Source organism: Coloeus monedula (genome assembly GCF_965178545.1).
Source record: "Coloeus monedula genome assembly, chromosome: 2".
NCBI lineage: Eukaryota > Metazoa > Chordata > Aves > Passeriformes > Corvidae > Coloeus > Coloeus monedula.
The window spans coordinates 116,903,025-116,916,274 of record NC_138782.1 but is presented as its reverse complement, the minus strand read 5'-3'; the positions used below and the strand labels follow the sequence as shown (position 1 = coordinate 116,916,274).

The 13,250-nt window shown below is 50.8% G+C and overlaps 1 protein-coding gene and 1 long non-coding RNA gene across 2 annotated transcripts; both read left to right on the top strand.

Annotated features, from left to right (window-relative positions):
• The first annotated feature begins 373 nt into the window (after window positions 1-373).
• On the top strand, window positions 374-3,337 carry LOC309585969 (gallinacin-2). The gene is made up of 4 exons (XM_082302449.1): window positions 374-419; window positions 1,881-1,962; window positions 2,250-2,370; window positions 3,212-3,337. The coding sequence occupies exons 2-4, from the start codon at window positions 1,905-1,907 to the stop codon at window positions 3,258-3,260; spliced, it is 228 nt and encodes a 75-aa protein (XP_082158575.1). The 5' UTR covers window positions 374-419; window positions 1,881-1,904; the 3' UTR covers window positions 3,261-3,337.
• A 5,900-nt stretch (window positions 3,338-9,237) lies between these two features.
• LOC309585975 lies at window positions 9,238-11,666 on the top strand. Its single transcript, XR_014227336.1, has 4 exons — window positions 9,238-9,310; window positions 10,313-10,400; window positions 10,987-11,095; window positions 11,571-11,666. It is a non-coding gene; the product is annotated as an uncharacterized lncRNA (long non-coding RNA).
• Window positions 11,667-13,250: the final 1,584 nt, after the last annotated feature.

Sequence of the window (13,250 nt, the reverse complement as noted above, 5' to 3'; positions counted from 1 at the left end):
AACACACAGATGCCATGTACTGCAAGGTTTTAAGTTGCTCCTAAGCAGGGACAGTTCGACCTATGTCCCAAGATGTTTGACACACACCATGGTGGGTTAACGTATCTTACACAAACTGGAGTGTCACAAGAGGTATTGCACGAATAACCTGGGATTTTCCAGAAAAAAGCTTCAACAGGTTCGGAAAGAAACCGTATTTTATCATCAGGAAGCTGATTTCTGGTTGGATTAGATGCCACCAGAAAAAAAAAAGAGCAATTTTTGGATTGGTTCCACACATGGCTGAGAAGAGAAAGCACTTGTCAGTCTCTTTTGGGACTCACCTTATAAAAGAGGATCTCAGCCCCACAGCCAAAGGCCTCAGGAAGGAAGGGACCACGAGCAGGTCTTGTTTGGCTTTGGGGCTCTCCTGATACCTGGTAACTTCTCTGTTCTTTTCTTTCAATGACAGCTTTTGTCTTTTTCCTCAAAAACCCAACCCCAAAACAAAACCCCCAAACTTCTGCATTATTAACTTTAATTTATATGCAACTAAAAATGGTAAACCTAAGATTTTGGAAAATTGGACATGTTGAATAATTAGTTCAAATATGTGCTAATACCTAGAATGCTTTAATAAAAATTCTCAAGGGAAAGTAAAAATCTGGTTGGGTCAGGTTACTTTAGAAAGGTCTGTGCTCCAAAGAAATTGGTGACCTCTCAATGGAAATCTACATATTGATTGATATATATATATTTCCATTAAATATATAGCTTGAATATATTTTAAATGGTTATATAATATTTGCAGTACGTAAGAGGTATAAAACTGTATATTTATATAGTTTAATATAGTATATAACATATATATTTTTATATAGCATATTTTAATCTATGTCTTTACATTAAGACCCTTATTTCATTTTCAGAATTGTTAACTTTGTCTCCTTATTTCTCCTGATATTTTCAAATATATACAAACTTGTGTAAACTTCTAATACTAATTTTGAAGCAGCTTTGGGTCACCCTCTATCAATTCTGTTTGCAGCAATAGGACATTTTAGCACAATCTCATTTCCCTTCCTTGCTTGAGAGAACATGATTTGTGATAGATCAGAACATTCCAAATGCCAGGATATATAACGTTAGCTACCACTTCCTTATCCATAAGAGCCCTTCTATCCTATAAAGCTAAGACTAACATTAGTTTAAACTCTTCCAATGAAGGTATCATATGTTTGCTTTTCAAGTTTTCTTTTTAAATGGGAACAGATTTGGTTGCACATTTCCATTGTAGAACTGCTGCCTCTAAACCAAGACTGAAGATTTGAAGCAAATTTATTTCAGCTGTTATTTCTTGATAAATTTTAACATTGCAAAATGAAGTCATTTTTTCCTGAAGTTTTTAATTTTGACTCTAACATCACCTTATTTTGCTTAATGTTGTTTATTTATGAGATAAAATCATTTAGTTAAAAATAAAGTTGTAATTGCAACCCTGGAAGTGTCCAAGGCCAGGTGGGATGGGGCTTGAAGCAACTTGGTCTAGTGGAAGGTGTCCCTGCCCATGGCAGGAAGGTGGAAAGGGATGAACTTCAAGGTTCTTTCCAATCCAAACCATTCTGGTATTCAATGATTCTGTGCTGGCTAAGGACTATTTGCAAAATTTAAAAGAAATCTGAGTAACCAAACTAATAAAGTAACTTAATGATCACACGTCCTGAAAACATCTTGTCCCACACAACAGTCATGATTTCCTATGGGTTTCACTAGTTATTTTTGAAAGCTTGAAGATAAAGTTCATATAAAAGTCATTTTTATTAACACAGTGTTTGTGTAGTTCAGAAGACTGCAGATGCCAGGGACTGTATTTCAAACATCTTTCTTGGTTGTGTTCCCAGGAGTGCCAGAGCCCATCCACAGCCATGAAGATCCTTTACCTGCTCTTTTCTCTCCTCTTCTTGGCGCTCCAGGTTTCTCCAGGTAAGATGGGAAAGAGATGATAGAAAATGACTTTGTGCACACCTGAAGTAAAATTCCTAGCACATTTTAACCACTTCTGTTTAAAATTGCTAGAAGCCAGTCAGGAACTAAACAATCAGCCCAGCTCTTGTGCTGGACCTTCTTTGTAACCTCACCTGCCACATGGCCTTTCAAAATAGCCAAGGTGGGATGTTGGTGACAAAGGCAGCTCAAGGAATGAGAAGCTTTGACTGCAATTTCCTATCCTGCAGAGTGAGGGAGAAGGAAATATTTTGTTCTTGTTGCAGGTTTGTCTTTGCCCCAGAGGGAAATGTTTTTCTGTAAAGGAGGGAGCTGCCACTTTGGAGGATGTCCCATCCATCTGGTTAAAGTTGGAAGTTGCTTTGGGTTCCGCTCCTGCTGCAAACCGTGAGTTTGGCATTCACCAAGGTTCATCTGCAGGATTAACAGAGAAATATTAAATATTTTGCCTGTATCCTAAACCCCAAGGTGTTCCTTGAATACCTTTAAATTAGGTATAAGGAAAAAAAAGCTATTATGCCATGAGGACAGTCAAGTGTTTTGTGTTGACTCAAGTGTTACACGTTGTCCAAGAAGCATTTGGACAACACTCTCAGGCACAGGGTGAGGTTTTTGGGGTTTCCCTGTGCAGGGCCAGGAGTTGGGCTCAATGATCCTTGCGAGTCTCTTCCAACTCAGCTTATTCTATGATTCTTTGAACTCCAGTAAATTGAGCTCCACAGTGCTTTTTCACGATGATCTGCTCCAGCAAGAAGGATAAAATACCATCAGAGATGTCAGCCTTGTGCTGCCTCAGCTCTGTTTGACCCTCTACAGCTCCTGTGTCAAAGCAAAATATCCAGTTTTGGCATTTGTGAAACTGGGCTGCTGTGCTGAGTGGGTGACCAGAGGTCTCTGAGTGCCACCAAGTGTGTGCAAAAAGGGCGACAGTGTTGTAAAAATAAATTATCATATGAAAAACAGCCTTCTATTTTCACTCAGGACTGAATGCATTCACCCCAGAATCTAGGGATATCAATTTAATTCCCTGCTTTTCCTGAAACAATAGGGAAACAGTCTCCTTACTCACAGGTATGATTGCACAGAGCTGTCCCAGCATGACAGCACATGACATCAGCTATTTTGGGAAGAATTTGTGTCCAAGAGGAAAATGTACATGGGCTGAGAATAAGCAGGGAGGGAATATAAGCAGAAAGAAAATCTGAATTTTTTTTTTTCCTTTGTGCAGGCCATGGAACCTAAGAAATGTTGATGAACCATTCATTGAAGACCAATGAAAATTTCTTCTAAACCTACAAAGTTGCTTGGAATCTCCTTACTCCTAAACCCACTGGATCCTGCTGCAAAGCCTCACACCCCTTTCATTTCCAATGCAAAAGGCTTTATGATACAGAGTAAATTGAAATGTGTTCTGCATTGCTTTCCCTCCTAAATAAACTGTTGTTGCTTAGTATTGCTCACTGAAACATGCACTGAAACTTGGGTCATGATCCTGCCTGGGGTTTGACACACAAACCCCAGAGGGCAACGATTTATGGAGCAAACTGCTCCTTAATTTGAGTTTTTCTGTCATACAGCTCTCCAAGTCTACACAAACCTTAACCTGCAGTGCCAAGGGATAGGCTGGCTGGAAGAACTCAGATTCCCTTTGTGGGAATGTGTGCAGATGCCAAAATTCCTTTTTTTTTACTGTGCAGAAATCTTCTTGGGAAAACATGAATGGTTAAACCCCCTCATTCCCCACCTGGAGGCCCAGGGCCCACTGTAACTCTCCTTGCCAGAGACCCTGCTGGGAGCTTTGCTGCTCCACACCCCATCCCACCACATGGCAGGGAGGGACTCCCTTGCCCTCATGAGCACTTGGGATGATCCCATGGGACACCTCAGGCAGACCTTTGGAGACCTTAGAGGAAAACAGATCTCCCAGAGAGGCTGTCCAGGTGCCCCTCAAGGTGGCATCACAAAGGGGTCCCATGGATCAGATGGGTAACCTGGGTAACTCTAAAGGGTGGGAGCTGGGTGTTTTCTCCTTTCCACCCACCTGGACACAACTCGAGGTTAGAATGGCTTCCCTCTGCTAAGCCTGAGCTCACCCTCTCTGGAAAAGGCTTCCACGGTGCTGATCCATGCACATGTGTGTTCATAACAAATGGCTCTGGTTGTACTGTTAGAGATTTCTCTTTCCAAGGAGGCCACCCTGGCCAATTCCATATTTCCAGCTGGGTATCAAGCACTTGGCAGAGATGCCAGGTTTCCGTTTATTGGCATTTGCTTCCATCCTGTTTCACTGGGTAAATTCATCCACCTCTCACTTCCTATGAACATCCCTCCATCCTGCCACTTTCTTTCTCCAAAACACACCACATCATTAACAAATATTTCAGATTTGCTTCAGGGCAATGGCTTGGCAGCAAAACTCTGCCCAGTGATGGAGCTACAGAGCAGAAGGCTCAAAAGAGCTATTCATTTTGTGCCTCACTCAAAAAGCAGACTCATAAACACCAAAACATACACCACAGATACCGAGTTATCTTCTCCAGAAGACACATCTGGGGGTGTCTTCTGGAGAAGACAAGAGGCTGGGGAGACCTTGGACACCCTTCCAGTGCCTCAAGAAGATCCAAAGGAGCTGGAGACAGACTTTGGACCAGGGCCTGGAGTGCCAGGACAAGGGAGAATGGCTTCAAACTGATAGAGGACAGGGCTAGGTTGGATATTAGGAAGAAATTCTCAGCTCTGAGGGTGGTGAAGCCCTGGAACAGGTTGCCCAGAGAAGCTGTGGCTGCCCCTGGATCCGTGGAAGTGTGAAAGGCCGGGTTGGACAGGGCTTGGATCAATGTGGGACAGTGGAAGGTGTCCCTGCCCATGGCAGAGGGTGGAAAGGGATGAATTTAAGGTCCCTTCCAACCCAAACCAGTCCAGGATGAGTCTATGAAGGAAGGATTCTGCTTCCCCCAGGCCTGGGCTGGTGCTGGTGGCTGCACCCAGCAGTTCCTGTGCCCATCCCAAAGATTCCCCAGCTGGCCCCACAGCCCGGTGCCGCTGTGCCGCGGGTGTCACAAGAGGTGTTGCATGGGGACAACGGTGACGATTGCAACAGCCCCAGGAGGCACCTCAGCCTCTGTCCCTGCAGCAGGGAGGGACCAGCGCCAGCCCCAGCACCCCCACGCACATGGGGCACTCTCGGGTTGGCCCCGGGCACTTGTGCCAGCAGCAACTGGGGCCTGTCCCACCCACCAGCACTGCTATAAATCCAGCGTGGTTGGGGCACAGGGACACTCCCCCATCGGGACTCTTCACACAAGTGATTCCAGGTTGCTTTGTTACAGACCCTTTCTGCCTTGGTGTGCTCTGACTGACGCCTCCATCAGGTAGGTCACTGGGTGGTCACTTCCAGGCCCTCAAGAAACTTCCCTGCCCTCCTGCTCCTTCCTGGATCAGTGCTGCAAAGGGATGGGCAATGTGCTGGCTGGGAATCCTGAGAATGCTCTGGAATTAGGGATAAACACTCCCAAGTGAGCTGGGAAGGCTTTCCCGACCTCAGGAAGGTAGAGGGGATTGTGCAGGGTGTTTGGGCAGCCAGCTTTGGGCTGGCTGGGGGATGGAGAGCACTGGATAAGACTTCATTTAGCTTGGCCTCTTCAGAAACAAAGATTCCCCATAATCCTTGACCCTGGCTTGGCTCTCGATGTGTCCCCTCTGCAGCCCCGAGAAGACCTAGGACAGGCATCAGCCATGAGGATCCTCTACCTGCTCTTCCCCTTGTTCCTCCTGTTGGTCCACAGTGCTGCAGGTGAGAGGGACAGAGGGGAGATGGCGGAGGTGTGAGCCTCAGCCAGTGGGGTTTTCCAGGTCCTGGGAGGTGATCAGGTTTCTCAGGTATTTATAACATTTGGGAGGGATTTGCTGTGAGGAAGGTCTGGGCAGCTGAGGATCCAGCACAGCAACTCGTGCAGCTCATGCTGCTCTTCCCTGGGTCTTTGCCCATGTGCACACGTTGCTGTAGAAAAAATGACTGGAGAGTTTAAGATGTTGGGTTTGGTTCTCAGGTCATTGGAGACTGAGACTGGGACTCAGAGCCAGCACTGGTTCCTCTGGAACCAGACACATTTTTTACAGTTAAGCCATACTCACTTTGGCCTCTTTCACTTTGCAGGATCCTCCTTGGGTCCAACAAATAGGAAACAATGTCAGAAAGAAAAGGGGTACTGCTCACTCCTGAACTGCTCTTTCCCCTATGTCATCGCAGGAAAATGTTCCAGGTTTTACTTCTGCTGCAAAAGGTAAGTTTTGGAATTACAAAAGCTGCTATCATGGCAGAAGGTATTTAAGGGTCCATTAGCAGCAAATGGCTCAGAGTCCTTCATGTCCAGGACAGAGCTGAGGGAAGGGAAGGTGATTGGAAGTGCCCCAAGAGGGGCTGCAGCAGCCCCAGGTCAGCCAGGGCCTCCCCACTCTCCGCCAGCTACAGGAGGCTCATTCAGGCTCTGCACAGGACTCGCCCAAGCCACCAAAGAGTGAAACACTCCCTGTCCTTGGGCAGCACTGAGGACATGATCCAGGTTTTGCTGCATCTGCACACACTCGGAGCCAGGGCTGCCAGCACTGAGATAGCCCAGGTCCAACCTGTCTGCACCAAGGGCTGCAGCTCACCTCCCTGAGCCTGAGTCTGCTGCAGCACACACTGGGCATTGCAGGGCAGGGGGAGAGGGTGGCAGGACAAGTTACAGCAGATGATGGGCTGGTTTTGTTTCTTTCTACAGACTATGGGGTTGAGACCCTGAAATTCCCAAGCAGGACATTCCCTCGCTTCTGGCTCCTGGACCCATCTCCTGATGTCCCCTCCCGTCCCTGCCTCTGCCGTGCCCAGCTGCGGTGACAGCAGCAGTGGCAGCTGCTCCTGCTGGGCGCTGCTGGGCTGGAGCCCTCTGCTGCCAGCGCCGGTGTCTCTGGGGCAGGGGCTGCTTTTCGCGGCTTGAATAAAGACTTTGAGCACGTTGGCATTGCAGGGCTGGGCCGTGTGTGCGTGTGCTGCTGCCGGAGGGGTGCTGTGCCTGCTGCCTCTGGGGGTGGCACTGGCTTGGTGGCAGCACAAGGCCCTGGCGATGGTGCTGGCGGTGAGCAGCGTGTGTGTCCCTGGGGATGCTGCTGCCTGGCCGTGCTTTGGGGATGCTGAGCCTGGCAGTGCCTGCTGGGCCAGGCTGTGTGGGGTGCCTGTGCTGGAGCTGCCCTGCGCACGCTCCCTCTGGGGGAACAGGAATTTTGTCCCGGTGTTTATAGGCCCAGATATCATTCATTTCTCAGGACCCAACTCCCATGCCAGAAAGACACGGGCTAGGAACTGTGGAGATAGGGGCAAAACCTCATCCCTAAAATAGCCACACCTTGGTTACAAGGTTTCAGCTCCACTCCCAGCTGCAAAGCCTGCAGCAGGAACCATTCCTTAAAGGGATGGCAGTGAGGAACCTCAGGGAGCATGGCACAGCCACCAGGAGAACTCACATGTGACTCATGAGATTGATAGGGATAAAATAAATGCCTGAATCAAAGGCTTTGCTTTGTCTTCTCTCCTCTGCATTATGTCTGTATGGAACACTCGGTATCCACAGCACAGCTTCCCTGTAGCATCACTTAAATCCTCCCTGTGTCCGTGCATTCAATTCATTATTATCTTACCTGCTGCTCCCTGCAGCATCAGGAGGAGAGCACAGAGGACGGGCTGGAGCCACCCATAGCCCAAAAGTTCCTTTTCCTGATTCTCCTCCTGCAGCAGAGAAAAGGAGGCCTTGGTTCCCTCTTCTGACACCTCTGAGAAGGATTCCCAACTCAGGGCCTTGCGTCATCCTGCCTTGTGTAAGGACCCTGCGGTGCTGCCGTTTGCTGGACACATCCAGGGACACAGACACGCAGGGACACAGCCACACAGACCCTGCTCACTGGAAACCAGCACCACCCTGCTGCTCTGGCACAGGGTGGAACTTTTTCTGAGTCCCTTCAAGAAACACTCCCAGTAAAACCCACCCTCAGTAACGTGGGCAGGTGGTGCCTCTGCTTCTGCTCAGCATGCAGAGCCCATCTCCTGCATTTTTGGGGATTGTCACTTTGTCACTGGGCCTTCGCATCTCAGGGCTGTGCAGGAGGAAAGGTTGAGATGCCAGGTTCCACTGCCAAATCCCCAGCAGCTCAGCCCCTGCAGCGTGGGGGGACCAGATTGCTCTGCCAAACACCTGGAGAGGCAGCTGCCAAACTGGGCACAGGGCACAGCCTCTCCTGCCCAGCAAGCACTGTCACTTCTCCCAGTGGCATGGCTGGCATCAAACACCCTGGATTCACAAGCAGTGACTGCATCATCTTGTATTTCTTCACCTTGGTTGGCATTTGCAGGGGATACTGGTTTTTTGGATCACCTGGGCTACAGAACTTACCATCTATCCTGCTGTTGCTCTCTCTTTACCTGAAGAGCCACAAGAGAGAGCCCTGTTTATCCCCCTGACATGTCAGCTGCACAGACCTCTTGTCTAGTAAGATGTTCTTGCAGTGTCCAAAGTTCTTTTCCATATTCTGTGAGTTTTTGCCCATCCCACACCAATTGGTGATTCCATCAGAGGAGAAGAGACAAAGGATAGGAGTGAAGGAAATGGTTTCCCACTGAGAGAGTTTAAATAAGATATGGGGAAGAAATTCTTGATTCTGAGGTTGGGGTAGACCTGGCACAGGTTGCCCAGAGAAGCTGTGGCTGCCCCTGGATCCCTGGAAGTGTCCAAGTGTTTCTTGTCCAGGCTGAACGGAGCTTGGAGCAACCTGGGATACTGGAAGGTGTCCCTGCTCATGGGAGGAGGGGGGGAAAAGAGAAGATCTTTAAGATGCCTTCTAACCCAAACCAGTCCAGGATGAGTCTATGGAGGAAGGATTCTGCTTCCCCCAGGCCTGGGCTGGTGCTGGTGGCTGCACCCAGCAGTTCCTGTGCCCATCCCAAAGATTCCCCAGCTGGCCCCACAGCCCGGTGCCGCTGTGCCGCGGGTGTCACAAGAGGTGTTGCATGGGGACAACGGTGACGATTGCAACAGCCCCAGGAGGCACCTCAGCCTCTGTCCCTGCAGCAGGGAGGGACCAGCGCCTCCCCCAGCACCCCCACGCACATGGGGCACTCTCGGGTTGGCCCCGGGCACTTGTGCCAGCAGCAACTGGGGCCTGTCCCACCCACCAGCACTGCTATAAATCCAGCATGGTTGGGGCAAAGCAGCATTCCCTGACCCCAGGGGCATCTGGACACAGCCATTCCTGTTGGGGTTGCTGCTGCCTGAGCACCCACATCTTTGCCAGGGAGGTGAGTGTGGGGTCTCTTTCTGGAATCCTGCCCACTCAGCATCTCAGCTCAAAGCCCGGCACAGCAGAGTCTCCTAAAGGACAAACTGCTGGAAGTATCCAGGTGGAAAATTTGGCCCTCAGAGATTCCTGGGAAAGAGGGTGAAAGTCCTCATGTGAGTCTGAGAGTCCCAAACCTGTGGAAGGTTGACCTGAGTCTTCCTAAGCACAGGAGAGACTGGAACAGTGCCTTGATGCTGCAGGAGGGAGACGAGATCATTGTTGGGAGAATGGGGACTTTCCCTGGCAAAATAGGGAGACGCTTTTCCCACAGCAGCACCGAGATTTCCCATCATTTCAGGCTTTCAGCAATTCCAAAGGCTGATTTCTGCTTCCATTTCTGGGCACCAAGACACTTCCCCGGCCTCTGGCTGCTCGCTGGGTCGGTGCTGCCCAGGGCAGGGGCAGCAAGTGTGGGGCTGGGGAATGTCTTTACTGGGAATCCTGGGGATGCTCTGGGGCTGGGGATGGGCACTGCCAGGCTGAGCTGGCAGGACTCTGCTGAGCCCAGGGAAGCAGCGGGGATTGGTCCAGGGGTTTTGGGACATGTGTTGGATTCATGAAGCCTGAGGGAGTAACAGTCCTTTAGCTCCATAACTTTCAATGGCAGCTTTTTCTCTGCAATTCCAAACTTCTCTGTTCATTGTTTTGTTTGAATTGGCAACCCTTGGCCCACCTCAGAACTATCATCAGTTCTCTGGGGAAGGGCTTTGGAAAGCCTTCAAGGCAGTTAAAGGAAAAGGATCAACTGAGGCAATCGATTTCCAAGAGACTGAGACATGAAACGCCCCCAAAGCTTGGTGTGCAGCACAGACCTAAGAAAAGCTTTTAACAGAACAGTTGAGGAATCCTCATCTGCTGTGGCTGGAAGCAGCCCCTCTGCAGTGTGGTGAACCACAGAGCCCAGGCTCCTGCCCCACCTGGGGTCCTGCATGTCCTCATTGCCTTGGTGTCCCCTCTGCAGCCCTGTGAAGAGCCACGAGAGGCAGCAGCCATGAAGATCCTGTTCCTGCTCTTCCCCCTGATCCTCCTGCTGGTGCAGGGTGCTGCAGGTGAGAATGGAGGTGGGGAAATGGGGAAAGTGTGAGCCCCCAGCAGCAGGGGAATCCAGTGTCCCTGGAAGAGACTGTGTTTGTGGGAGTGATGAGAAGGTAACAGGGCATTGAGGTCAAAGGAGTTTCTCCAGTGATCTTCCAACTGGTCACAGATTTGGGGTGGAGAAATCCCATGCAGACAGAATCCCACCTCCATCTGTGTGTCACGAATGGGTTTGGTTTCAGGCTCCAAGCCTGCACCCAGCTGTTCCTGTTTGGGAGTCTCTGGATGATCTCTTGCCCTGCACAGGGATGGCAGAGAGCCCCAGGGCTGTTGGGATGGAGGGCGTTGCCTGGGGCACAAAGGTGTCCCTTCTCATCCAGTGGTTCATCCACTGAGTGTCCCAAAACCTCATCAGCCCAAGGGATGGTCCCTGCAAGGGCTGCACAAGGACTTTCCATCAGAGGCCACACAAATCATGGAACAGGCAGGGCAGGGACATGGGATGTGAGGAGTTGCTGCCTGCCAGCGGGACTGCAGGCACACCCTGCTCTGCCAGACTGTTGCTGTAATTGTTGAGTGTGCTTTTGTCCATGGAAACAGGAGGTTCAGCTGCATGCAGGCGCCGAGGGGGACGCTGCACCTATGGGGGTTGCCCCTACCCTGGAAAACCTATCGGGAGTTGTTCATCACTAAGGGTGTGCTGCAAAGGGTAAGGACCAGATTCCTGCCTGTAGAAAGATTTTCATCCTTTTTCCCTAGAGGAGTCTATCACTGATTTCTTTCTAGCAAAGACATGACAAAATCTCTCCTGCTTTTATAATTAATCTAAGAGGCCTGAAAGAGAAGGAAAAAGCCCTTGGGGATTTGGAGCTGTCCTGAATGGGGCTGCAGCAGCCCCAGGACAACCAGGGCATCCCCACTCACCCAAGACACCGAAGGGGGAAACATTTGCTGTCCTTGGGCAGCACCGAGGACATGATCCAGGTTTGCTGCATCTGCACACACTCGGAGCCAGGGCTGCCAGCACTGAGATAGCCCAGGTCCAACCTGTCTGCACCAAGGGCTGCAGCTCACCTCCCCGAGCCTGAGTCTGCTGCAGCACACACTGGGCATTGCAGGGCAGGGAGAGAGGGTGGCAGGACAAGTTACAGCAGATGATGGGCTGGTTTTGTTTCTTTCTACAGATTCTGGGGTTGAAATTCCCAAGCAGGACATTCCCTCGCTTCTGGCTCCTGGACCCATCTCCTGATGTCCCCTCCCGTCCCTGCCTCTGCCGTGCCCAGCTGCGGTGACAGCAGCAGTGGCAGCTGCTCCTGCTGGGCGCTGCTGGGCTGGAGCCCTCTGCTGCCAGCGCCGGTGTCTCTGGGGCAGGGGCTGCTTTTCGCGGCTTGAATAAAGACTTTGAGCACGTTGGCATTGCAGGGCTGGGCCGTGTGTGCGTGTGCTGCTGGCGGAGGGGTGCTGTGCCTGCTGCCTCTGGGGGTGGCACTGGCTTGGTGGCAGCACAAGGCCCTGGCGATGGTGCTGGCGGTGAGCAGCGTGTGTGTCCCTGGGGATGCTGCTGCCTGGCCGTGCTTTGGGGATGCTGAGCCTGGCAGTGCCTGCTGGGCCAGGCTGTGTGGGGTGCCTGTGCTGGAGCTGCCCTGCACACGCTCCCTCTGGGGGAACAGGAATTTTGTCCCGGTGTTTATAGGCCCATATCATTCATTTCTCAGGACCCAACTCCCATGCCAGAAAGACACGGGCTAGGAACTGTGGAGATAGGGGCAAAACCTCATCCCTAAAATAGCCACACCTTGGTTACAAGGTCCCAGCTCCACTCCCAGCTGCAAAGCCTGCAGCAGGAACCATTCCTTAAAGGGATGGCAGTGAGGAACCTCAGGGAGCATGGCACAGCCACCAGGAGAACTCACATGTGACTCATGAGATTGATAGGGATAAAATAAATGCCTGAATCAAAGGCTTTGCTTTGTCTTCTCTCCTCTGCATTATGTCTGTATGGAACACTTGGTATCCACAGCACAGCTTCCCTGTAGCATCACTTAAATCCTCCCTGTGTCCATGCATTCAATTCATTATTATCTTACCTGCTGCTCCCTGCAGCATCAGGAGGAGAGCACAGAGGACGGGCTGGAGCCACCCGTAGCCCAAAAGTTCCTTTTCCTGATTCTCCTCCTGCAGCAGAGAAAAGGAGGCCTTGGTTCCCTCTTCTGACACCTCTGAGAAGGATTCCCAACTCAGGGCCTTGCGTCATCCTGCCTTGTGTAAGGACCCTGCGGTGCTGCCGTTTGCTGGACACATCCAGGGACACAGACACGCAGGGACACAGCCACACAGACCCTGCTCACTGGAAACCAGCACCACCCTGCTGCTCTGGCACAGGGTGGAACTTTTTCTGAGTCCCTTCAAGAAACACTCCCAGTAAAACCCACCCTCAGTAACGTGGGCAGGTGGTGCCTCTGCTTCTGCTCAGCATGCAGAGCCCATCTCCTGCATTTTTGGGGATTGTCACTTTGTCACTGGGCCTTCACATCTCAGGGCTGTGCAGGAGGAAAGGTTGAGATGCCAGGTTCCACTGCCAAATCCCCAGCAGCTCAGCCCCTGCAGCGTGGGGGGACCAGATTGCTCTGCCAAACACCTGGAGAGGCAGCTGCCAAACTGGGCACAGGGCACAGCCTCTCCTGCCCAGCAAGCACTGTCACTTCTCCCAGTGGCATGGCTGGCATCAAACACCCTGGATTCACAAGCAGTGACTGCATCATCTTGTATTTCTTCACCTTGGTTGGCATTTGCAGGGGATACTGGTTTTTTGGATCACCTGGGCTACAGAACTTACCATCTATCCTGCTGTTGCTCTCACTTTA